Source organism: Ailuropoda melanoleuca, chromosome 10, assembly GCF_002007445.2.
Source record: "Ailuropoda melanoleuca isolate Jingjing chromosome 10, ASM200744v2, whole genome shotgun sequence".
NCBI lineage: Eukaryota > Metazoa > Chordata > Mammalia > Carnivora > Ursidae > Ailuropoda > Ailuropoda melanoleuca.
Window position 1 is genome coordinate 937767 of NC_048227.1, and position 24492 is coordinate 962258.

The 24492-nt window shown below is 65.5% G+C and overlaps 1 protein-coding gene across 2 annotated transcripts in view; it reads right to left on the reverse strand.

Annotated features, from left to right (window-relative positions):
* Nucleotides 1–8546: 8546 nt before the first annotated feature.
* The window catches only part of INTS1 (integrator complex subunit 1), a 29775-nt gene continuing 13829 nt past the window's right edge, over nt 8547–24492 (reverse strand). For both annotated transcript variants that reach the window (XM_034669680.1, XM_034669681.1), the window contains 28 exons: nt 24064–24243; nt 23775–23924; nt 23234–23413; nt 23044–23148; nt 21767–21934; nt 21580–21691; nt 20254–20415; nt 19782–19928; nt 19328–19426; nt 18969–19093; nt 17999–18253; nt 17368–17527; nt 16933–17073; nt 16400–16571; nt 16199–16322; nt 15379–15509; nt 14829–14916; nt 14505–14731; nt 14291–14414; nt 13005–13138; nt 12420–12612; nt 11733–11860; nt 11353–11465; nt 10776–10889; nt 9694–9764; nt 9285–9376; nt 9040–9149; nt 8547–8891 (listed from right to left, as the gene is read on the reverse strand). In XM_034669680.1, the coding sequence (XP_034525571.1) occupies nt 8776–8891; nt 9040–9149; nt 9285–9376; nt 9694–9764; nt 10776–10889; nt 11353–11465; nt 11733–11860; nt 12420–12612; nt 13005–13138; nt 14291–14414; nt 14505–14731; nt 14829–14916; nt 15379–15509; nt 16199–16322; nt 16400–16571; nt 16933–17073; nt 17368–17527; nt 17999–18253; nt 18969–19093; nt 19328–19426; nt 19782–19928; nt 20254–20415; nt 21580–21691; nt 21767–21934; nt 23044–23148; nt 23234–23413; nt 23775–23924; nt 24064–24243 (3921 nt within the window). In that variant the 3' untranslated portion in view covers nt 8547–8775. The remainder of the gene's footprint in view (nt 8892–9039; nt 9150–9284; nt 9377–9693; nt 9765–10775; nt 10890–11352; nt 11466–11732; nt 11861–12419; nt 12613–13004; nt 13139–14290; nt 14415–14504; nt 14732–14828; nt 14917–15378; nt 15510–16198; nt 16323–16399; nt 16572–16932; nt 17074–17367; nt 17528–17998; nt 18254–18968; nt 19094–19327; nt 19427–19781; nt 19929–20253; nt 20416–21579; nt 21692–21766; nt 21935–23043; nt 23149–23233; nt 23414–23774; nt 23925–24063; nt 24244–24492) is intronic.

The window sequence follows — 24492 nt, forward strand, 5'->3', positions numbered from 1 at the left end:
CGTGCTAGGGGGGCGTGCTGGCCTTTGTGTCCCAGTTTTCCACCGTGAGTATCTGTGGCAGAAGTCACGGGGGAGAAGCACCGCCTGTGGGGCCCCAAGTTACTCAGCGGGCTCCCCTCCACATTCTTGTGGAGCCCTGGCTGAGGCCACCGGCCGGACAGCCGGAAACACTGACACCAGAAATGGGAGATGACCTCGCCTTCCTGGCCGCCCAGCTCCAAGGCTTGTCCAGACAAGGCTCAGAGGAAGGAGGGTGTTTCCCCACGATTGGCCCCTAACAGCGTTACAGGGTGGCTATTCTGTGCCCACTTGAAGGAGCAAAAACTGAGCTCTTCCACGCCAGAGCCAGCACATGGCATCCCAGCTCTTTCCTGCAGCTGGGCCCGGGGGGGTGGACATCCAGCTGCCCAGCAATGCAATGCAAATGAGGCCTGTGTGCAGGTGGTGAGCCCGCTATCACAAGGGGCAAGCAAGCAGGTGCTAGACAGGGAGCCGCCGGACCTGGGATCAAGGCTGGCCATGACTACTGCCCTGACCTGCTGGGGGTTTTCCAGCAGGAGGACAAAGGACAGTGTCATGCCAGTTTAGCCAGGCTGGTGGCAGGTCCCGGAACGAGGAACCAACTGGGTTTTCCTGACCCCCAGGGCAGCAGTTAGGAGAACTGGAAAAGCCAGTGAGGAAGGAGAGGCCTGGGGGGAGGGCAGGGGGTGGACGCAGGGGCTCACATGTGACACACAGGGCTGGAAGCCAGCCTCCCTCAGAAGGAAGAGTGGGGGATGGCTGGAGCTCTGGTCCCCGGGATTTAAGCTTCATTCTTGCCCCCGCCGGTCATCATGGAGCTTCCTCTAGGGAGAGGGACTTGGGGGGCAGCATTTGTGGTGCTGTCCCAATGAGCACATCATGTCCTTCCATTGGCCCTCTCCCTTCCAGGACCTCCAGGTCAGGACACCCCCAGTCTGCCCACTTCCCCCTACAGCCCCCCTCCAGCTACCATAGCCCATCCCTCCTCAGCAGCCGAGGGAGCTTTCTAGAAAGCCAACTGGACAAGCACTTTCTTACTTGGCCTCTGCAGCACTCAGAATAAAGTCCAGGTCCATGCCTCCTGGTCCTTATCACCCCTGGTCTCCCTGGCCTCACCCTGCCCACACCCCACCCTCCCCCTTCTGGCCTCAGAGCCTCTGTCCTGCTGGTCCCCAGAACTCAGCCCCTCCTCCAGGACCCCAGACAGGCCCCGCCCACAGCCTGCCACACAGCGGTTGATGGCTCCTTCCTGTCCACTGGATGTCCACGTGCAGTCCAGCACAAAACCCGACCACTGCCACCGGCTGATGGGAGCCTGGTTTCCCCCCCAAAACTTCTGACCCTGCCTCTGCGCCTGCTTGGCCACCTACAATGTATTCTCAACACACAATCTGTAACAACGGGAGAGCATGCTGCCCCTGCTGAAACCCCCCTCTGTCCCCGAGGAAGGTCCTGTCCTCATATGGGGCTGTCCTCCCCTCCTCCCAGCCGGGGCCTTTCTGCCTCTCCCGCCGCCGCTGCCCCGGAAACGCTCAGGGTCCTGCCTCCGGACCTCTGCGTTCACCCTTTCCTCTGCCGGGACCGATCTTCTAGCCTCTCCAGCAGGACAGTGGGGCCATAGGGCTGAGTTCTGGGTAACAGAGGGGAGGGACATGCACAGCTCTGGACACACCAGCTTGCCTGGTCTGCTGGCTGGATGCATGGGACGTGCAGGGGAAGGCAGAGGCCTCACTGACCGGAAAAGCTGCATGGGCCTCTGGGCGAGCGAGGCAGGTGTGCACTGGGCTCAGTTGCTGGCGCTATGGGCTGTGTGTTGCAGTGGCGAGATGGCTTTCCCTCCCATGACACATGCACAAGCAAAGGCAAAAGTGCACCTGGGACGGCATCCCAAGGGTGGACACGGGGTGCCATTTACTCGGTGGTAAAAGAAGGACCCTATCTTGGTTCAGAAGGCCGGAGGGGGCATCCCCGAGGAGGGAGCATGGGATCTGAGACCTGAAGGATATGCGGAGAGAGGGCACGAAAGAATTTCCGAGGCAGAAGGAATGGTGTGTGCAAAGGCCCTGAGGCAGGAATGATGGTCTGAGGAACACAAAAAGGCGAGTGTAGCTCCCTCGGAGAAACTGGGAAGGAGCAAGCAGGACCCGCCAGGCCCCCTACTCCAGCCTATCAGTTTTCACACCTATTTCCCCTTTTAACACAGCCACCCTTTAAAGGTGGGTTGATCAGGGGCACCTGGGTGGCTCAGGTGGTTAAGGGTCTGACTGTTGATCTCAGCTCAGGTCTTGATCTCAGGTTGTGAGTTCAAGCCCTGTGTTTAAAAAAAAGAAAGAAAGTGGGTTGATCATACTTTTCCTGCAGCCAGAAACTGAGGTCCCAAGAAGAGAAGCCACAACCTGACCTGGCCCAGAGGAGCCCCGGCCTTAGCATGGGGCGAGGACCTGAAGAACCTGGGTCAGCACAGGCCAGCATCCTGGCATCCTGCCTGAGTGGTCACCCTGGTCAGGGGCAGAACTTCCAGGCCAGACAGTGTCAGTTCCAGAACATTCTGCCCCTCGTAGTGATGATGGGGGCCCACCCTGGGAGGAAAGGGAAAGCCCTCCTTCCAAAAGCCAACTCCAGCTTGTGCATAGTTTAGCTTCTGGAGGAGGCGTTGGCTCCTGGGCCTGAGGAAGAGTCACAGTGGTGGGGCGGGGCCTGTAGACCCATCAACTGGATTCCACCCCAAGTAACTAATTTGACCCAGGGGTGATGGGCCAAGTGGGAACAGTAGCGCCTTAAGCCTCTGAGGCAGACAGGAGAAACCAGAAGAGAGGGAATGGGGGGGGCGGGAGGGGGCGGCTCGAGAACAAAGGGAGGTGGTCTGACCCTGCAGCTTTCCCTGCAGGACTTCTCAGAGCCTTTATGTCCTGCAGTACACCAGGACTCCCAAGGGAGCAGCCACACTGCATAGGGGTTCCCACAGAACCCCTGCTGTGAGAACGGGTCACAGAACGGAAACGGGGGCCCTGGCTCCCTCAGAAGACAGGGCTTGGCGTCAGACGGGTGGGCCGAGTTGGAGCTCTTGCTCCGACGCGGGTTTGTCCAGTGACCCTATGGAACGCTCCCCACTTCTGGAACGTTCTCCTCTTCACGGTAAGACAGGGGTTCTCCTCCCTGGGCGTTTAGGGAGGATGGCACTGGGGTGATGGGCAGAGATATGGCTCCCTGCGCAGGCCACGGACCACGGCAGTCATGGTTGTAGGATATGGACACTCGTGGGTCAAGGTGGGCAGAGGCCCCGTCGCACATGGCCTGCACAGGAAGGACAGTTGGGGGGTCACGCTGGCCTCACAGCAGAACATCAGGGATGTCCTTCTTCCCCCAGTTCCCAAGGCCACAGTAGGTTGGCCGAGGGTTCGCCCAGGCTGCCGTGGACACCCATGCCGTGCCTCCTGGCCCAGGCAGGAGAGGGAGCTAGGAGCTGTGACACCCCATTTTAAGGGGCCACCCATTAATTAATTAGAGCCGATGAATAATGCATGCCGCTCTGGGTATATTAATAGCATATTTATATGGCGTGCTGTGGATAGTATACATTCTCGTCGGAACACTTCACAAATAATTCATGACCCCGCTCCTTTCCCGGGCTCCGGGAGAGCCTGGCCAGTGCCTCGGCGAGGGCTCCTGGGTTGCTTCCAACAGCCAAATTTTACATTTCATTATAAATGGCTTTGCTGGGCATGTCGGTAACTTCTCCATTTCCATCCATTTTATTATTAATGGCTTTCCTGAACTGTAGCAGCCCAACGTCGCACACAATGTGCTATAAATATTTGATCCAGCATCTATAGTCTGCCATTTATCATTTATAACGGGTTACAAAAACATTATAAAACATTTACCACACATTTATAGATCATTTTCGGCTACCACGACGATGTGTTATAAATACATTATTAATCCTCCTCACGCCATTTATAGGAGCCCCTTGTAATGAGGCCTGGCCCACCCAGCCCCTGGTAAACAGAGTGCAGGGGCTGGTGGGGGCGGCCAGATGGCAGGCCCAGGGCCCACGGAAGCCCAGCCCCGCCTCTGATGGCTGCGTGTCCTTGGCCGCATCACAGCACGTCTCTGTTCACAGAGCAGGTCATCTCCTGAGCACTTCCTGTGTCAGAGGCCGCTCACGGCCACCCGGAGCCTTGGGCTTTACCTTCAGGTCTGCTTCATAGACGCGGACGCAGGCTCTGGGAGGGGAAGCGTGCGCCCAAGACCGCAGCTGAGCTGTTGTGCCAGCCGCAGGCGGTCTGTGCCTTTAGGGTCACCCATCCCAGGGCTGGGGGCGAGAGGTCAGGCGAGGCTGCCCCTGGCCTCATGGGAGCAGGACTGGAGAGCTCAGAGACCCTCAGATGGTCACAGGGACCCTGGGCTCTGCAGCTGAAGTCCTGTGCTCACCCAGATCCTCTCTCCGCCTGTGGCCCCGTGACCTCCCCCCGACGCCTCCCCTCCCCATCTGGAATAGTTGGGAGCAAACCACTTGCCAGACAAGTGAGCGCCCAGCCCCACTATGTGCAGGCCGGCCCTTGTTTCCCACCGAGCCGCCCCAGGCCGGGAGGGCACAGGCAGAGGACCAGGGCTCACCACTCACACCTGAAGACAGATGAGAGCCCTGTGGCTCCAACTGCAGGTTGATAAGCCGAATCCTCACCTGAAAAACTCGTATTCATTCTTCAAGACCCACTTAGCGGTCTACCTTCTGTGAAGAACTCTTCCTGACTCCCCTGGGTGTAGGCTTGTGGGTCCCCGGGGGCCAACATGGGCTGGGCACTTGCATTGGGGTCTGGACTGGTGAGTGGGCTCTGGGGTGAGGGAACTGGACAGTCCTCCCAGAGCGTTCCCAGCAGGTCCTTTGTCCAGGGAGGGAGGGGACAGCAGGCCCTGGGGAGGCCTCGAACCACACCCACCCCTCCTGAAATACCGGAAATAACCCTGCCTCTGCCTGGCTGGGCCTAACTGGGTCAGTCCTTGGTTGCTCTAAGGGGACAAGGAGGGGAGTCCCGACTCAGGACCTGAGCAGATGTACCCTGAGCCCTCACTGCCCTCAGCTGTGAAATGGGGGCGTCAGCCAGCCCTCCCAGGGTGAACGTGGGGGCATGGGCCCTGAGGAACCTGGTGGGGAGGGATCCCAGCTGGTCAGGGCCCACCCCTTCCCGGGAGTGAAAACTAAACCAGGTGTTTGTCCTGAAGCTGTTGGGGAAGCCTTGAGCCAGTCACCATGGCAATGGCTCACGGGCCCCACCCCTTCCCACCTGCTGAGGGAAGCCTGGTGATGAGCTGCCCCTGCGGGGAGGCTGCCCCTCTCCTGCAGTGAGTCTGGGATGGGGCTACTTTGCAGCCTCAGAGCAGTCCAGGCCACGAGGGCCCCTGCAACGGGGACCTCACTATCAGGCTCACCACGGGCCTTGGCTGATCCTAGAACAGATGGGTGGGGACCCACCCTCAAGGGTACTGTTGAATGTCCCCTCCCCACAGCTGGACCCTGGGGACCCTGGGATCTGAAGGGGGTGGCCACAGCTGAGGACCGGGGGGATCAGAGAGACAGAGGCCAGGGTCACAGGTGGGATCTGTGGCCTCTGATCCACCTACAACCTGTCGGCCCTTCCTGGGGGGCCACCACCCCTGCGACCTGCACGCCCTCTGCTTTCACATCACCCCCCGCCCCGCACCCCGCCCCCGCATGGATTCCCTGTCTGTCTCGGCGTAGCCTTGGCTCCAAGTCCACAGCACACCCCCCGGAGACGGCGCAGCAAACCCAGGCTCAATTCCCGGCTCGCCACTCACAGGGCGCCAGACCCCCATCTACCGCTGTCGCTCACGTGGTCCCCCTAGGCGCGTGGAAAGGCCTGGTGCGTGCAAGTGCCACGACCGGCTGCCCAGTGTGTGCCCCCGCCGGCGTGGCCCCAGCCAGCTGGGCACCCCCGCCATGTGTCTCCTGCGGCAACCTCAGCTCAAACACTGTCCGCTTTCCCCACGAGTAGGTGTATGCGGCCGCTGTTAACGAGAGGGAAACGGAGGCACAGAGACGGGAGCTCAGCTGCCCAGGTCACATGCCCAGGACTGAAGCCTGAGCGGGCTCTGACAGCCCGTGCCACCAGTGGGAGCCCCCGGGGAGAGCCCGAGTGTGTGGGCCAGGCAGGAACATACACACTGCAGCTCCCCCACCCCCAGACTAGACCTCCTTTCCTCCCTCCCTCAGCTGTACGGCACGCCCACGCCAGGCGGAGCTGGAACAACGAGCATCCCCACAGCCAGGCCCCCACCTCCAGCCTGCCGTGGTGCGACGGGCAGCGAGAGGGCACCGCGCCCAGGGTGCTAACCTGGTGGGGGAGGTCAGGATCCAGAAGGTCCTAACTGGGCTGAGCTTCAGGTACCCGCTAAGCCTGCGCGGGCAAAGAGTGGGCAGGGGCAGGTGACGCGTCCTCTGGGAGGTGAGGTGACGCCAAGTGGGGGGCTCACCTGGCCCCACATATCCTCACTCCCGTGTGCTCCCTCGCCCACCAAGCTGGGACCTGCGGGGTGTGCACACCCCTACTGGGCCCCTTCCCCCACACTTGGCACAGGCCGGGCACCCAGGTGGCTGGGACCTCTGTCCATCTCCCCACGCGAGGGGCAGCGCAGTCGGTGGTCAGGGCCCAGACTCTGGCCCCACGGCCCCCAGCACTCACGTCTCAACCGTGCCAGGTACCAGCCAGAGACCCAGAGCCTGTTTCCCCTTGCGCCTGTTTCCTGGCGTGTAACGCAGAGACCGTGATCAGGAGCGGACGCTCAGTGTGGCCACTTCCAACGCGGTAACAGCCAGCGTCTCGGGAGCACCTTGCACGTGAGGGCCGGAGCCCGCATGCTGGCTTCGAACCCCGCCGACCCTCGGCACGTCTCACACACACCCAGGCTCGTTGTGGTCCCGCTGGCGACCTCCACTCCTGCCACTATGGGCAGCGCCACAGTGACTGGCCTGCCCGCCCACACCCACGCCAGGACGCCTCGGTCTTCGCCACACTGACAGGGGCAGGCGGAATCTCGGGGCTGTGGGAGCTCCCGCACCCCCCATGGCAGAGCCGAGCCCCTGACACTCGCCCTTCCCTGTCGGGCGGTTGGAGCGTGCCAATGCTGCTGTCGCGCAGTGAGGGGACCAGGAGGGGAGGCGGCCAAGGTGGACAGGGGATCCGGGCCGCATCTGGCCCTGAGCTCCCTCAGACTTTGACCTTAGGCCCAGAGATGGGTGAGCCTGCCTCTCTGCCTGCTGGGACCCCTCCCACAGGCTGGGGCCAGGGGCTCCATGCGCCGACTGACAGGGAGCCCATCACCCACCCGCTGCGGACCGTGGGGCCCCGTGTGAGGAGGCACCACTGGGGCACTGTGTCTGTGACGTGATCCCAGCAGCCAGGCCAGGTGCCCCCTCAGAGCCTGCCCTTCTTGGGGTCTCAGGGCTGTGGTGGGTGGGGGATGGGACTGCCTGCTGGGAGTGGGCATCGGGCCAGGGTCATGGGTCCCAGGCTAGGCGCTGTAAGCCACGAGGGACGGGGACAGCACGTGAGAAACGACAGGCTCTGGACCTCAGGGGCTGTGGTGGGCGCAGAGGCATGGAGGCCGACCTCCCCAGAGCTTGGGACCAGGGAGCAAGGTGCCCGGGAAGGAATGCAACACCAGCCTGCTCCACACTGGGAAGGGCACCGCGGCCGTCCCCATGCTGAGGCCAGGCCAGGCCTGGGTGCCGGGGCCTCTGAAGCGAGGGGCAGGAAGCACGGGCCAGCCTGGCGTGCAGGCAACTCTCACAGCGCCCAAGGGCCAGTCTCCCCCAGGGGCTGAGGCCGAGGTTCAGGCCGGACAATCCTGCCTCCCCGCCAAGGCCAAGCAGCTTTGGGGGCCAGTTTTTTTTAGCCACATCGCCCTCTGGTGGCCCCACGGAGCAGGAGCAGGCAGGGGACCTGCAGGGGGTGGGGGGCACAGCACGGAGTCGGTAGGACGGTAAGGTGGGGCAACATCGGTGCTGCTGGCAGCAGGGGTGGGGGCGCTCCCCCATCCCACCCCAATAGGTGAGATGCTAGCACGGCCAGGGGTCTGGGGCCTCATGGGAGGGGCCCCTGATGCCCCCACGTCAAATTCTCAGGCAGGGACCCCCCAACCAGCACCGGCAGCTTCACTGGGGGACACTCGTGCCCCCACACTCCTTCAGGGGTGCCCCCACCCTCTCGTGGATGGGATTGTCCTGGGCCCTCGGCCAGTGCTGGGGGGCAGTTCAGTTGGCTTCTGCGTGGATGCCCGCCCAGCCAAGGGTCCGGGGCCTATGGCCCCTTTAGGGGTGGTATGGGACTCGAGTCCGTGGGAGCCCTGAAGGCTGCTCCATGGGTGCCGCCCAGCAAGCCCCGCCCGATCCGGGTGCCCAGGGGCTGAGGGGGGGTAGGCCTGGCCAGCAGATGGGCTCCCCCTCCCGGGCCCGGCTCAACCCCCAGGCAGCTCGAGGGAGGTGAACACCAGGCAGCCAGCACTCGGGGAATTCAGCACATTTCATTTCAAACCAGCCCCTGGCCGTGGCTCGCTGGGACATCGGCATCTGCTCCCGTCACCGTGCGGAGGCAGGGAGCCACCGGCCATGGGCTCTGGGTGCTGTCCTGCCCAGCCCTGCGGCGGCTCAGCGCCTTCCCGGCCCTGGAGGAGACCAGCAGGCGAGCAGCAGAGGGACGCAGGGCCGGTATGCGGTCAGGCTGCCATGCCGGCTCACATCACCGCCTCCATGTGCAGGATCCTCAGGGCCTCGGAGATCTGGACGCTGGTGTCCATCTGCCCATACATGCCCACCAGGAAGGCCCGGTGCAGCAACACGGCCGCGTGCTCTGTGTGAGAGACAGGACAGGACACGTCGGGATCCCGACGAGCACGCAGCTCTCGGAAGCAGGGCTCTGCGGCCGCCGAGAGCCAGGCCGCACGGAGCGAGGGTGTCCAGGGGCTCTAGGCGCCCTGTGCAGGACCGGCCAGGCTCACCTTGGCAGAGGAGGGTGTACTCGGGCAGGTTCCTGAGGGCCGTTTGTACCACCTCGAAGTCCCGGCTGCCCAGGCAGCACATGAACGTGGGCAAGAAGTCAGCTGCAAAGCTGAGAAGGCGTGCGCTCAGGCGGGCACCTCGCCCATGCCCGAGCGCGCCCTGGAGCGCCACGGCCAGCCCCTGAGCCGGCGGGGCGGGGCCAGGCCGGGGCCGGGGCGCAAGGCAGTGGGGACGCTGGGCTCACCTGGGGTTGTTCTGGATGGAGCGCAGGGCCAGGCCGAAGGCCAGATTGCGGCACGGCTCCTCGGGGGAGCTCATCAGCCGCTGCAGGTTGGTCTGTGGGGGTGGGGGTGTTACTGGGGCTCCCCTCCTGTCAGGAACTCAGCCCCTCGGCCCCCAGGCCTCCCAACAGCAACTGCAGAGTCGGCAGGGGACCTGGCTCCCTACGCCCCCTCTCCCCACCACGGCCTCAGGGCCCTGGGACAGGCAGCAGTGGCGGTTCCCAGTCTCCAGCCCAGAGCAGGGGTGGGCTCCCGGCTCGACTGTGAGCAACCGGTGCAGGGCCGGGTTCAGACGCATGGCGTCCCGTCCCCCGGCATGGCACGCCTCCTACCAGAAGGCTGACGGGCTCCCCTGGCCCCCAGCTTGCTCACCGAGAAAAAGCCCAGGATCTCAGGTCTCCGCCGAGACATCTCGTCTATGTCGCTCAGAACTTCCAGCACATCTGAGACGGGCAAAGAGGCACGTGAGGGACACGTCACAGCCGCTGGACTCAGGCCGGAACCGTGTTCCCAAGCAGCCCAGAGGCAGGAGGGGTCAAGCCCCAGGGCCAGAGCCTGCGCTGCGGCAGGGCTCCCAGGCCGCACTGGCCCTCACCCCGCCTGCCAGCCAGGGGCAGAGCGGGGCTCCACAGGGACCCCGGGCCAGTCCCCAGTCCAGCCTCTGCACAGGCTCCAGAGGGACCCCCGGTGCAGCCCATCAGAACGCAGCTGCCAGTGCCTTTGGAACCGTCCCCTCCACCTGAGTGCTGGGTGAGCCCAGGAGCCCCCAGCACGGCAGGACGACAGGCACCAAGAGCTGTGCTGGCTTCCCAGTCCCACAAGGCCAGTGATCCCAGACAGTAGGTGCTGGTTGACCAGGAGACTTTCAGAAGAGCAAGCTCGCCCAGACCCTTGTCCGGCAGGTCTGAGGCGGCCAGTGAACTACACTGGAACCACCCTGCCCAGCTGCCTGTCCCTGGCCGCCCGGAGCCACTCCTCCTGCCAGGCGGCCCCCGGCTCCCGGTGCTCCTCTCTGCAGAGGGATGCTGACCCCCCAATGCATGCCCACTTCTGGGAGCTGCCAGCACCACGATGCACCCAACAGCCCAAGTTCATGCAGCGGCCCTGCCCTCTGTTCTCATGCACACTGCTGGCCCACCCCTTACCAGCCCGTGGTCAGGCCTCCCTTCTGCAGGTGCCCCTTGGCCCTGGGGGTCCCTGATCTCTCGCTGTCTGCAGCCTGCTCCCCAATGAGACTGTCAGCAGAGCAGCCCGCTTGGAGCCCCTGCGTCTTCCCCTAAGGCCCTCTCTGCACCCTCCCCCCCACTGTGAGGAGACAGCCCCGCCGCTCCTCTCACAGCCTGCCAGGGACCCTGCTGTCTTCTGGAGGGCCATGGCACCAAGGGGCTACCACGGGAGCCCACCGCCCACCACGGGGCCAACCTGACCTGCAGGAGCCAGGCTCCCAAACTCACCCTCAACAGTCTGGCCACGGGAAAGCCTCTTCATGTAGGGGGCCATTTCTGCTGCCGTCAGGGGGGTGAACAGGGAGACGCTGACCAGGGGCAGGGAGCCAGCGGAGCTCTCCTCTGGAAGCCAGGAAGTCTGGCTGTCAGGCTGGAGACAGAGACAGCCCACCCGGGAGCAACGCCCACCCAGGGCCTGCGGGGAGGTCTACCCGAGGGGAGCGGCCTGCCAGCGCTCAACGCCTAGGCTCCACAGCCCGCCTGTAAGCAAGGGCCGTCCCTGCCAAGCAGCCCCCGCAATCCCACAACTCCGGAAGACGTGGCCACTGCCCCAGGCCTGAGCACAAGGCCCAGGACACAGTGGGTGTTCCATGAATGTGCAGGAACCGTGAGCCCGCTGGGACCTGCCCGGGAGACAGTGCTTTTCTCCCTTGAGCCTCTCAACCGCCGCATGAAGCGTGACCTCACAGCAAGAGCAGCGCCCAGCCCAACTGTGGCCGGGGTACACCACAGGGACACCACGATGTTCCCAAGAGCTGCCAGGCCTGTAGCCCCTTCCTGGCAGAAACCTGCGGGCCCCACTCACCCTCGCCCTCCTCGTCCAGGCCCTGGTCAGCTCTGCCATCTCTGCTGGGAAGGCTCAGCCCTGCAAGGAGGGACTTGAGGATCACCAGGTCACTGCTGTCGAAGGACAGGTCGCTGGGGAGAGCACAGGTTCTCCGTGAGGAAGACGCCACAGACAGGAGGCAGGTGGGCGTGGGAGGCCAGAGCTCCGGAAAGCGGGTTCAAAACAGTGCGGCACAGACACGGCCCCGCGGCCCGAGCCCCCACCACCCTGGGATCCGCCACTGCAGCCCCCCGGCCCCGGGAGCCCCTGACCCGAGCACTGACACGCCCCCCTGCAGCCCTGCGGCTGGACCCTCGCCAGATGGAGCCTGTGTAGGCCGGACATGCGCACACACTCACTGTAGTGCATCCGCGTGTTTCTGCAGGAAGGACACGGCAGCTGGGGCGTTGCAGGTCACGTACTTGTGGGTGAAGTGCACGAACTTGTGGATGAAAGGCGCCAGGTGGCGGGAAGACTTCCTGTAGCTCTGCAAAGCGGAAGCCCTGTGTTCACAGCTGAGCGCCCCCGCCCTGCCCGCCCCGCTTGCCCAGGAGGCCTCAGGACGGAACCGGGGACACTCGCACTGCCGTCTGCTGGCCACTGGACCCTATGTCAGAATCAGCCCTGCCGTTGGTGAGCCGGTGGGGCCGCCAGGCAGGTGTCTGGCTGGAGCATGACAGAGAAGGCAGCGCTTAGCCCGACCGCGGCTCCCAGCTGGCCCCCTGAACAACACACTTTCCCTGGGCACACGATGAGCGGGGAGCCGGTCCCCAGGGCGGGCAGAAGCCACTGGACAGGCAGGGGGGGCCCNGCCCGACCCTTGATGCAGGCTCCCGTGAAGCTGAGGAGCCCGTGTCCCGCATCTGCCCTCACCCAACAGCCTCAGGCAGGAAGGTCAGGCCAGGCCAGAGCCGGGGGAGCAGACGGGGGCGGAGAGTGGCGGGGGCCGCAGGAGGGGACAGTGGGCAGAGGAGGGAGATGGACACTCAGGCCTGGGGGGTGTCCCCAGCGCCCAGGCGGCGCCTGAAAGGCGGAGACAGACGCACCAGCAGCAGGCGGACGAAGGAGCGCAGACAGTCCCACAGCGCCCCCTGGTGCTCATTCTGGAACACCTGTGGCTGCAGCAGCTCCAGGACCCCCAGCACGTGCAGGAAGAAGGTCAGATGGTTCTGCTGGCGGAATTCCTGGAAGTTGAGGTGGGTGCGGCCGTGAAGGAGTGCTGCGATCATGGGCAGGTGCCTGGGGACAACAAAGACCACTCCATGGTCCGCTCTCCCAGAAATCCAGCACCCCGGCCCGACCCCACAGGAAACCCACACTCGGGGACACGAGAGACAGACAGGGACACCCCAGCTTCCCCACACGGCCTGGGGCTTGCGGACGTGTCCATGTGGCCACCCCGTACCTCCCGCCCGGTTCCGGGTCTGACCCACCCTCCAGGGCTCTCCCTGGGCCCGGCTCTGCCTCAGTCAGGAGGAAGCCCACAGCCGTAACTGTGCCGCAAGGACCGTCACTGCCCTGCGTGCCACAGATCCCTCTCTTCAATGAGCACCGGAGTGCAGGCAGGACGTGAAGAGCCACCAGAGGGCCTGCCGGGTTGGGGTGGGTAGGATACCCTGGGGCGCCCATACCTGAGCAACAGGATGGGGTGCGCCACAGCCAGCTTCCGGCAGGCCATGTTTGCGTCGGCCACTCTGTTCTCCGACGACCGGGAGTCGCTGGTGTCCGCAAGGAGGGTGATGAAGCGGTGGATGAGGCCGTCCAGCTGAGGGGATGGGGGCGGTGAGGGCCAGGGGCTGCCCGTAGCCCTGGTGTCTCGTGTGCCACCCCCACACGGGGCCCAAGGCCACAGCAGAAGGGCCCACAACGGGCTCACTGGGGGTGCGACATCCCAGGTTCCCCGAACACCTGGCCTGACCACATGGTGACCAGAGAAAGCTGTCCCCACCCAGCCCCCAGGCCCCGTGGCTTCTGGGTGCACGTCGAACACGCCGAAGCCAAAGCTACCAGACCACCGCACGCACGGTACTCAGAGTGAGGCCCTACCCCAGATAAGCACTCCCACTGAACGCCGGGCCACGACGTTGCTCCACACGTGAAATCAACATGCTGCATGAAGCATGACCTCAACTGTGCAGGTTTTTACGTGTCTGGTTTTTACAATGGATGTAAAAAACCAGAAGGAAATACGGTCATAAAAAAAAGAACTTCCCTGCATTGTACTGAAAAGGTGGCAGACGCTCCTCGAGGCCAAACCACGAAGGTGGGTGCGGAAGGCCCGTCAGACTCGCGCACCCTCCATATCCGCCCCAAAGCCGTGAGGGCCGATGCCACGCGGACCTGCACACGAGCGCGTGGCTGTGCAGCGTGACAGGCCCGGGGCCCAGCGCCGAGGCACGGGAAGCAAGCCGGTCTGGCCGCATGGCGCGACACCCCGCGGCACAACTGGGTCTTGGGACCACACTGAGCGGAAGATGGCCAGGGAGGAGCGCATGCCGCGACCCCCCAGACAGAAGGCTCCAGAAGCGCCGACTCCAGGCTGGTCGCTGGGAGGGGCTGACGACCATGAGGGACGCACCCCTCGGGGCACACAGCCGCCACGGGCAGCAGGCTGTGGGTCTGCAGCGCCTCACAGAGGAGAAACTGGGGTGAGGGTGGACGACCCCTCTGCTCTGCTCCACAGCCCGAGGGCTGCTGGACAGAGAAGATGGCCTCCGGGCCTTCTGAGAGGGGCGTCAGGCGAGGGGGACGAGGTGGCCGCCCGGACGCGCCAGCACCACTGTGTGTCCTTTTTCATTCCTCAACCTGTGGAGCTGCATGTCTCCACGACCGGGCTTGGGTTCCGCGCCCGCAGTAAAGAACAGAGGGGGTCCCAGGCCCCCCACGTCAGCCACCCCACCCCTCACCCACCACTCACCTTGCAGGTGCTGCTGCCGGTGGCGCCTCCGCTATGCAGCAGGGCCTCGGGCACGGGCACTCGCAGCTCCGGCCACTGCAGGTAGAGCTGCACCAGCAGGTCCCGGCAGCGCCTGCCCAGCACGCTGCAAGACACGGGGTTGGGCTGCTGGGTGGGCGGGGCTCCCGCGGGCAGCGGCCTGGGGCCCCGTGGGCAAGGGGGCGGGCGCCCTCACCTGTCGCCCCACTGCTGGATGCAGCCCGTCAAGTGCGCCGTCACCTTTCTGACACTCTCGTCGTGTCCGCGGCAGCAGCTGAGCAGCAAGGGCAGCCGGGCCTGGAGGAGGCTGCAGGTGGCGGTGTCCCCGTCCTGGCTCCTGGCCTCCGCCTCTGCCAGGATCAGCTCCACCAGGCCGATGAGCTCTGCCGCCTGGACCCGCAGCACCAGCTCCTCCCGCCGTTTCTGCAACCGGCACTGCCAGTCAGCACCAGAATTGGCCGGCTAGCGCCCGCCTCACCCCCGCCTCATCCCGCCAGCCGCTGGGCGTCCCGACACCTGCCTGAGGGGTGCGCTGGTCCCTGCCCTGCCAGATCCGTGGAATGTGGATGCAGGCCCACAGGAAGTCGAGAGAGGCTGAAGGGTCAAACCTGCACGGACACGGGAGCTCAGCCTCAGTTTCCAGGAAGAACAGGAGACCAAAGGGTAGGATGAGCCGTGGTGACGGGAGGATTAGGCCACAAACACCACTTCCTACTCAGCTCTCGAGGTGCAGGCCCTGGTCAGCTGCCGGAGGCTGTGGGCCACCCCGTCCCACCTGACCCTCCGCGCCTCACACCAGCAGAGCTAACGCCGGCCCTGCCCTCCCTCTGGGCCTGCTGGCCACACAGGGGGGCAATGGACTCCCCTGCAGACAGCGTGGACAGCAGCCACGGACACCATCTGAAGAGTGGACCGTTTGCCCTCTGTATCCCCACGGTTGTGATGCCCAATGCAGGAACCCGTTCCAGGGTGCCGGTGTGGGGAACGCTGGGCCACATGCCCAGACGGCCCCCCGATGCTGCCGCCATGGCGCCTGGCCTGCGGGGAGGGGTGTGGGGAAGGGTGCTCACCTCTGCTCCCGGTTCTTGCCCAGCAGGACGCGGATACACTGATGCAGTGTGGACCAGCTGGACTGGTGAGTGAGCAGGGCCAGCAGGTAGGGTCGGAAAGATGGCACCTGGGGGCCAGGATGACCTTTGCCCTGGGGAGGAAGCACACCAGGGATGGTCCCTGCGGGGCTGACGGGCCACCTGGCCTCGAGCCACTGGAAAGCAGAGGGAGAGGGCCGTTTCCAGAAAGACCCAGAGCTCCTGCCTGGGAGGCAGCCCTGGCAGCCCGTGGGCCACGTGGGGCCCAGCCGGGGCACACTGTGATGCAGCGTGTGCTGACCCGAACCAGCTCCTCAGAGACGGCGAGGGCACGTGAATGCAGATGACAAACCCAAGTCCCCAGCTCCTGTTCCCAGAGCTCCTGGGGTCTTGTCCAAAGGCCGCCGGCCACAGGAGCCCCCAGGAGACTCGGGGACACGGGAGGGTGATTCGGGGTCTCGGAGACGCCCAGTCCCTCCCCACAGGGCCCTACGGGGCCCTTGGGGGACCCATCCAGGTGGGGCGCCACGCTCCACCCTCCACGGTGCCTCCCGTCCCTGCAGGAGGCCCTGGGACACAAAGTGCTGGTCTCCCTCCTCCTCGCCTGCCCTCGCAACCAGATCCGGCCATTGCAGCAACTGGCCACCAGGGACAGGGCACCTGTCCAGGCCAGTAAGAGGCCCAGGCTTCTGCTGAAACCAACAGAAAGAGACTGTCCACGCAGGGGCTGCCATGGAAGCCCAGCACCCACCACACCCACGTTAGCGCCGGCCATCGGTCCTCGGTGCGGAGCACAGCCCACCTTGCCCTGGGAGAACAGCAGCCTCTGCTGCGGGTCAGGACAGCTGCTGATCACCTCGGGGTCCAGCATCTCCAGCCAGTCGACAAGGAGCCCCGAGCAGGGTCCCAGCTGCACGGCCTCCAGGCTGAAGGGACAGTGGGGAGGGCTCAGAAATGGCCAGCCAGGGCTGCTCACGGACTGGCCTCGGCCCTGCCAGCTCACCTGCAGCTGTCAGCCTCTGGCTCCCCTGGGGCCGGGGGCTCCTTCTCCTGCAGCAGCAGGGAGCTCACCACCGCGACGGGCCGCAAGGTCGGGGACGTGGGGGCGGTGGCAAAGAGCGCAGCCAGCAGCTCCTCCAGGTGCGGCGACCCCACCTCAATCAGACCCCGGAGGACTGCGGGGAAACAGAAAGCGTGTTCCATGTGCCTCCAGCTTGGGGGACAGACAGGCCCCAGACCACCTGACTCCAGGACAGAAGGCCCCCAGGGCCCCCAAGGCCAACAACGCCCCTGTGAGCCCAGGCCAGGGCAGCCAGCGGTGAGCAGTGGCTCTGGGTCTGAGTCTGTCACTGGGGGTGAGCTCCCCACAAGCACAAAATCCCAACAGCTGAGCCCAGGCCAGGGCTACTTGCTGGGGGTGAGGCCTTCCAGGCGGCCTGCCACTCCTCCCCGCAGGCCCCATTTTGGGGGCACCTAGAAGGACCTCTGCACCAGGCAGCCAAGCTGGGGTCCTCACAGTTCCTGGGCCCAACATACCTTTGCCGACAAGCTCAGGCTCCACGCCACACTTCTCCCCTGACTTGAGGGTGGTGACCACAGCGCGGACAGTGGAGTTGACCATCTCCAAGTCCCCTCGGAACGCCAGGGCCTCGGCTAGGCGCAGGAGCCCACTCCGCACTGCAGGGACGCGTGTGTGACCCAGGGTGCAGGCCTCTGTCCCCGTTCCTGTGGCCTGCCCTGTCCCGGGAGCCCCCAGGCCTCTCATGCACTTCCTGCCGAGGATCCTACTTTGCTCCCCAAAACCCTAGCTTTCCAACCCTCGGCCACGTCCACATTGATGCCCGTCTGGTGCCCACAGAGCCCAAGGGCTGACACCTCTGTGCTGACGAGGCTATCGCTCCCTCCCTGCTGCCCCTGGGGGAGTGGCAGCAAGCCTGAGGGCCCGCTTCCCGGGAGTCGGCCCGCCCTCACCGTCGCTGATCCTGTGGCGTGCCGAGTACTGGGCAGCGAACAGCTTGAGCTGGGCCTGCAGGGGCCCCCCCTCCCCAGCGGGGCCGTCCAGCCACTGTAACGTCTGCACAAGGACTTTGAGGAAGAGTGACGAGAAGCCGGTGTCCTGGGGCACACAGCGCTGTGGGGACGATCCGTGGCTCAGCCCTGGCCCCGGGGCCATCACACTGCCCGGGTGCGCCAGGGCCTCAGATCCTTTTGAACCCTACAGCTGGCAGGGTGTCCTGCTGTTTGTGACCCACCTTCCTGCAGCTCAGAAAGAAAGAAGAGACACCCCACGTACCCACACAGGCACGAAATCCAACACGTTCACACGTTCACGCAGCCAGAGAAGCACATGTGGCAAAGTTACGAACTCCGGGTGCACACAGACGGGGAGCGATCCCCGGGGCCTCCTTCTATTTACTGGAAAGCTTCTGTACACAAAGGTGGGGGCCCCACACCCAGGTCCATAGAACTGTTTCACACCAAGGCCCACAGAGGAACAGAGCTAGGACGCTTCGCTGGGCAGAGCCAGGGACGGCTGTGGCTAGATGCCAGGCCTGCGTGCAGACCCCCCGCGGACCCCGGGCTCTGCTGTGCGCGTACCCACCTGGTACTGGCAGAGCTGGCGCATCAGCGGGCAGGCGAGGAAGTGGCTCCGGTGCATGGACATCACCAGGGCCCCGCTGTGCGGGGAGTTGAGCAGGGTGGCGATGGCCTGCAGGAGGCGCACCGTGACACCCGTCACCTCGGGGCTCCCCTGACGGACACGGGCCAGCTCCTGGCCCAAGGCCTGCTGTAGTGCGAGGGCGGCAGGGCGGGCACTGGAGCTCTGCCACCGCGGGCCTGGGCTCAGCGGGAAGATCTGGAACAGAGCAAAGGGCAGCATCAGGAGGACAGCCTGGCAGAGGGGGGGCTCACGCGCGGTTGGCCAGACCGTGCCAGGGTGCCGCCGGTAGCTCCCTGTCCCTGGCAGGTGCCCTAAGGAGGCGCAGGGTGGGTCCCCAGGACTCCAGACAGGGACCTACATGGGAAGCCCCACTCAGGGTGAGACTGCAGCAGCCAACGTCGCCGTGTGAGGAGGTGAGCATGGAGGACCCCGGGCCGTGGCGGCCAGGGAGCGAGCCCTCGTACGACTGCTCTAAACACATAGCAATGACGGCTGCACAACTGCGGACAGGCTGAAGGTCGGAGACCGTACGCTCTGGCGGGCACAGTGGACGGCACGTGAACAACGCACACGTCAGCAGAGCCAGTCAGCCCTCAGGACTCTGCTCGCGGCCGAGGACCTGTGCCAACTGGGCCAGTCCCGCAGAGGCCTGGCGCCTCCAGGCACCGCCCTCGACGCGGAACACAGCCAACAGCCCAGCTGCGGGGGCACAGTCACCAGCCGCCGGTGCAGAGGGGCACACCGAGGCGCGGGGGAGGTAAGCAGCTTGTCAGGGGTCACCCAGCTCTGGCCCAGGCACTTGGCTCCAGAGCACCCCCTCCGTGCAGGTGTGGAGTTCTGGGGTGAAGCCCCTCCCCGTCTCTGGGGCCCCCACTTCTGGAGAGACTGTCCCAGGCAGCAGTGGCCGTACCTGCAGGAGCATGCTGGCCAGGTCGTCCTCGGGGGCAAGCACCCGCACCTGGGTCACAGCCCGGGTCCGGCCCTGGCCCGAAGGCTGCTCCGGGCTGCTTTTGGGTTTGGGCGCCTCTGTGCTGTCTGCAGAGAAAGGGGAAGGGGCTTCAGGTGATGAATCTTCCTGGCGGGCTTCCAGCAGGGGACGGCCCCCCCCCAAGCAGCTCAGCCTCACTCAGGCCTGCTGAGGCCCACGAGGAGCAGGGATTTCACCAGGAAGCCGGGTACCGGCCGGTGACGAGCGTGTGCCCTGGGTCTGGGGAGGCCCCATGCTGTGGTGTGGTGTGCTGAGCTGGGAGGCAGGGGGCGGGCCGGTACCTCGCCGTGGGGGCAGGGAGGCCGTGAGCAGGGAATGGAAGGTCTGGCCTCCGGACGCTCCTCTCTCGTGCTGAACTTCCACCAGGTGAGCCATGTAATCTGCAAGCCAACAGCCGGTGGTTAGACACCTAAGCTGCCGAGGAGCGAGGGCCTCCCCATCCGCAGAGAAATCTGTGCTGGGAACACAGCCCCCGCCCCCCGAACACCCCAGCACAGGCCTTCACAAGCTGAGCTGCAGGGTCTCTGAGCAAAGAACCGGGTCGCCCTGAGCGCAGCACTGCAGTTCGCCTGTCCTCAAACCCCAGAGCACATACGGACGCCGCGGGCGTGCTGGGACAGGGCAGCCCGGCCTCTCCTGAGCGTTCCAGGCCTGACGTCCTGCTGGGAGAGCCCGCCCTGAGTGCCCTCCGCCCCAGACCATCCCTGTTGCTCGTGCTGGGTCCCCGGCTCTTACTCTTGTCCATGATGTTCTGCTCCAGGGTCTGGGGGTCATGGGCCACCGCCTGGTCCAGGTACTGGAGGAGTTTGCTCATGCTGGACACGGGGATGCCGAAGGACTGCACGAAGAGCAACAGCTGCTGGGGTTCCAGGTCCTGCAGGGCTGAGGGTGACGCTCGCTCAGTGATCGGCCACCTCTAACTCAGCGCCCCTGCGCCCCAGGGACTCTTCCATGCCCCAGCAGGCTCACAGCTCACAGCTCGGCTCACGGCGGCTCCCCAGCCCACTCCCTGAGGCCTCACGCAAGCCTGTGGCTCCTTCCCTGTCACCCGAGAGCCCAGCACAGCACCGGGCGCAGTGAGAACCCCACAAGCACCTGCTGGATAACGGACGCCCTGGGGCCCACAGGCTGCCGAGCTGTCTTCTCCTACGTGTGACGGTGGGAGTGCCCCGCGCACTCGGGCGGTGTGAGGCCGCCCACCCCTTACCGGCGTCCACCAGGCGAGGGACCTCCGAGCGGATCATGCGCAGCTTCAGCCAGTCAGGCAGCAGCAGCGCCTCCTCGGACGTGTCCACCAGGAAGGCCGTGGGCAGAGGCTGCTTCTCCGGGAACCAGATGTCCAGCAGAGCCTGGAACTCGCCGTCACCAGCTTCGGGAGAGACAGCGTGGTCAGCAGGACGGTTCAACAAGGCCATCCCGACCTACGTGGTGAGGAGCCCCCAGCCCTCGAGGGACTGCAGGCCAAGGCTGGAAGAGCCACATCTTGCCATGTGAGGGGGACGGAGGCTTCGTGGGAACAGGAGAGATAACCTGTGAGCTGCACCTGCTCCTGTATCTCACCCCACGATTCCAGCTGAGGGCACGCAGATACTCAGAGCTGGCCAGTCGGCCTCGGGGGACCGTGACACGGGTCAGAGCTGTCCCCGGGCTCAGCTCAACCAGCTCCCTTCTGTATCTCACCCCAGGATTCCAGCTGAGGGCACGCAGCTACTCAGAAGCTAGCCAGTCTGCTTCGGGGGACCGTGACACGGTCAGTGCTGTGTCCGGGCTCCTGGGCTCCCGGGCTCAGCTCAACCAGCTCCCTTCCTGCTCCCAGCTCTGGGGACTCCCCAACGCTGACACGAGGCCAGCCTCCCCTCATTACCCAGGGCTCATGAGCTCCTGTCCCTCCGAGGGGGCGCATGCTCTTCACCTGCCCAGCAGAGCCCCCAGCACCGATCCCAGCAAGAGACCCTGTCCCTGCCCACCCTCCCTCCCTCCCGGACACAACTATGTGGCAGACCAGTCCACAGTAGCCAGCCAGGAAGGCGCGGTGGGAAGGCTGCCAGGCCGAAGAGGGCGCAGCCAGCCAGAGGGACACAGCCCACGGTCCGCGCAGGGAGGGCCCGAGCGGAGCAGCCACAGCTCACAGCTCAGCAGGCGGCCCCGTGTCTATGCTTCAGCCTCCAGAGACCAAGAGCTCCACCGGCTGGGCTGGGAGCGCCCGGAGAAGCAGACACGGCAAGGCAGCGCCTCCCGATGCCACTCCACTACGGGACAGGGTGGCAAGGAGGTGCTGGAGAATGCAGGCTTGTCAACCTGAGCAGCTCCACAGCTCCGCGACCTCTCCCGCCATGTGCTCCCTGACACAGGTAGGGAAGGGATCCCGCCACCACCCTATGGCGACCTGCCCGAAGCTGCGTTAGGCGTAGGCGTTCTTCCTGCTCTGTGCGCCCCCGCCCCCCAGCGGGGCTGGAGCTCACGCGGCATGAAGACGGCGGCCTGTAGGCATGGACCCCGGGAGCTGCCCCTCACGTACCCGCAGGGCACTCACCACGGGGTGGCCCCAGGGTCAGGAGGATGACCATGGCGTGGACCACCAGGATGTGCATGGTGGCCGTCTCTCCACTGGTCCAGCGAAGGAAGACCTGGTCCTGGGACTCCGACTGGGGAGGAAGGAGAGGGTGGCTGGGCCGTGCAGGAGCGCCGGGGGCCCGCCCAGGGAGCACCGCCAGCCTTACCCAGCTGTACACCTCGTCCCCCTCCTTGCTCTTGCGCATGCGCCTCACGTAACGTGAGAAGATGGAGAGCAGGGCGACGAGCACGGCGTCCGACTCGGCGCTGCAGGAGCGCTTTGAGAACAGGTGGGACATGATGGTGGAGCGCTCCACGACCAGCCGGGCCACGTCCTGCGGGCAGCGAGCGTGGCCGTCAGAGAGCCTTCCCCGCCGGCCCCGCCGTCTCTCGCCTCCACGCCAGGCTGACAGCCAGGGGCGGCCCACCATGAGGCCACATCACGTGAGCTCACAACGCCACCCCCAGGGTCACCGCGCCCCGGCAGCATGTGGTGGGTGCGCTGACAACAGAGGGAGGGGCCCTTGTACACGCACGGGGACGCAGACCACCAAGCAGGCTGCGAATGGAGGGCGAGAAGTGACAGACGCCCTAAAGGCGAGGGACACCCACCTGGCCCCGACCCTGACACGGCTGTCACAACCTGCCCTGCTCGCCGAGGGGAGCACGTGCTGGTGAGGACGGCACGCGGACCCCTGCCCACGAGCAGCAGGAGCACGCCCTTCTCAAGGCCCAGAGAAAAGCCAACAGCCAGACGGTTCTAACTTGAAACCCGTGGCAACGGTGCTGAGCACGGGGGCCAGGAGCCATCACCAGGCTGGAGCCAGAGTGGACTCGGGGGCGAGGCGTCAAGGCCTAGGCTGCTCTTCCCACCCAGCCCCTCAGCAAGGAACCCACAGTCGGAAAGAACCCCACCTCCAGGGACCTCTAACTGTCTGTATCCATTCATCCCACAAAACCCAAGGCCCACAGGAGCGGTGAGGTTGGAGCCAGAGTGAGCAGACACGACAGCAGAGTCACAAGAAAGCTGGCCAGGAGAGCAGGGGAGGGGGAAACGGGCAGTGCCCTGGGCCCCACCGCCCTCCCTATAGGAAGAGCCACGTGGAGACCTGCCAGAAGACACCGGGGTTGGCCCGGCTCCCTCCTCCCCGCCCCCCTCATCCCCACCCCAAGCCAGGGCACCTGGGGATGGCCACACCCCACCTCACAGCCCAGGCACCGTCACCCTGGGGGCAAAGCCAGCGACAAAGCCAGCCAGGCCCTGGTGACCCCAACGGCTATGCCGGCACCAAGCACGCCTAGACCCTCGCAACCTCGACGCTGACCCTGGGCAGAAGATCAGGCGAAGCGAGCGGGTGCGTGCAGCCCTGGCCCCTAGCCTGGAAGGCTGCCCCGCCGGCCCCAGTCACCTCCACGAGGGCCCAGGGCCATCCCCACCCCTCACCAGCGCCAGGTCACTGTGCTGGCCTTGCTCCTCCACGGGCGTGTGCTGGGACAGGTAGACCAGGTAGGCGCTGACGGTCTGCGGGTCGGTCTCCATGTGGATGGCCTGGGGACGGAGGGCCGTGAGAGCTCCACCCGCGGGCCGGAGCCTGCGAGCTGGCCGTGCCCCCAGCAGCGCCCCACACCCCCACCTGCTGCAGGGCCAGGGCGGTGGTGGGCCTGACACTGTCGAACAGAGGCAGCCGGGGCAGGTCCCGCAGCAGCCACTGGTAGCCCCGCAGCGCCTCCGGGTCCCCGGGGTCCTCCTCCATCGGGGGCTCCTTCTCGTCCCCGTCCCGCACGCTGCCCTCCGACAGCACCAGGGACAGGCCCTGCAGGCAGACATTCCCAGTGCCACGTCTCAGCCCGAGCCCACACGCGGGTCTCGGGGGACGGGCACGTTCTCTCAAAGCCCCGGGGACATGGGGCTGCCCGGCTAACGAGGACACCGTGTCCTGTCACAAATCCTTGACCTGACACGACAAAGAAGCAGCTTGAGCCAGTGTCCCCAGAAGGTCGCCCGGCACCTCAGAAGACCGAGCAAGACTGGTTACAAGGTCGCTGAGTCCCTCTCAGGGTCTGGCTCGCCCGGACCGCAGCCCACCGCCCCTTCAGTGCACAGAACGAGCTTGCGTGACGTACGAGAGAGAGCCGTGCCGGGGAGCGGGGCTGCGGGGGACAAACGGGCCTCACCTTCATGGCCAGCACCCTGGAGGCCACCTGGGAGGAGCCGAGGCGCCGCAGGAAGTAGTCCAGCACCTCGCACGTGGTCTGCTCGTCAGCCTTGGGGCCCAGCAGCAGGTCCTGCAGGCGGCCCAGCAGCTGCCGCTGCTTCTGCTGCCTCTGCAGGGGCGAGGGAGAACCCGGTGGGCCTGCGGGGCCGCGGGCGGACCCCGCACCCCGGTGGACCTTGGTGGGGGGGCGTGGTGAGGGCAGACACGGCACTCCCGTGGGCTCGGGGAGGAGCTGCGAGGGCACCAACCTGCCGCTTCTTGGCCTTCTGCTCTTTGCTCTCGCCCTCCTCCTCCTCCTCCCCAGACGTGGCGTCGTCGGCCGCGTCATGCAGCAGGAACTCACACAGGCACTGCACGGGCAGCACGTCTAAGGAGCCCTCGCTCGACTGCACCAGGTCGGCCAGCCAGGGCATGGACTGCGAAGAGGCCTGGGCCGGGCGACGCGGACATTTAGTCCCTCCCAGCGTGAACCCGCAGCGTCCCCCGTTGCGACCCGTCTGCCCGCCACCCCACGTTCCCGTGACAACAGGGCAGGGCTACCCCTCGCGTGCCGACAGTCACCTACAGCCAAGGAGCCTGTCCTCAGCGGCCTGTGTCCCGGGGTGCCCTCGTCTGGCTACGGTCTCACTTAATGCCAGAGGCTACGGTGCCTCTGCCAGCCCCCGCCCCCCACACCC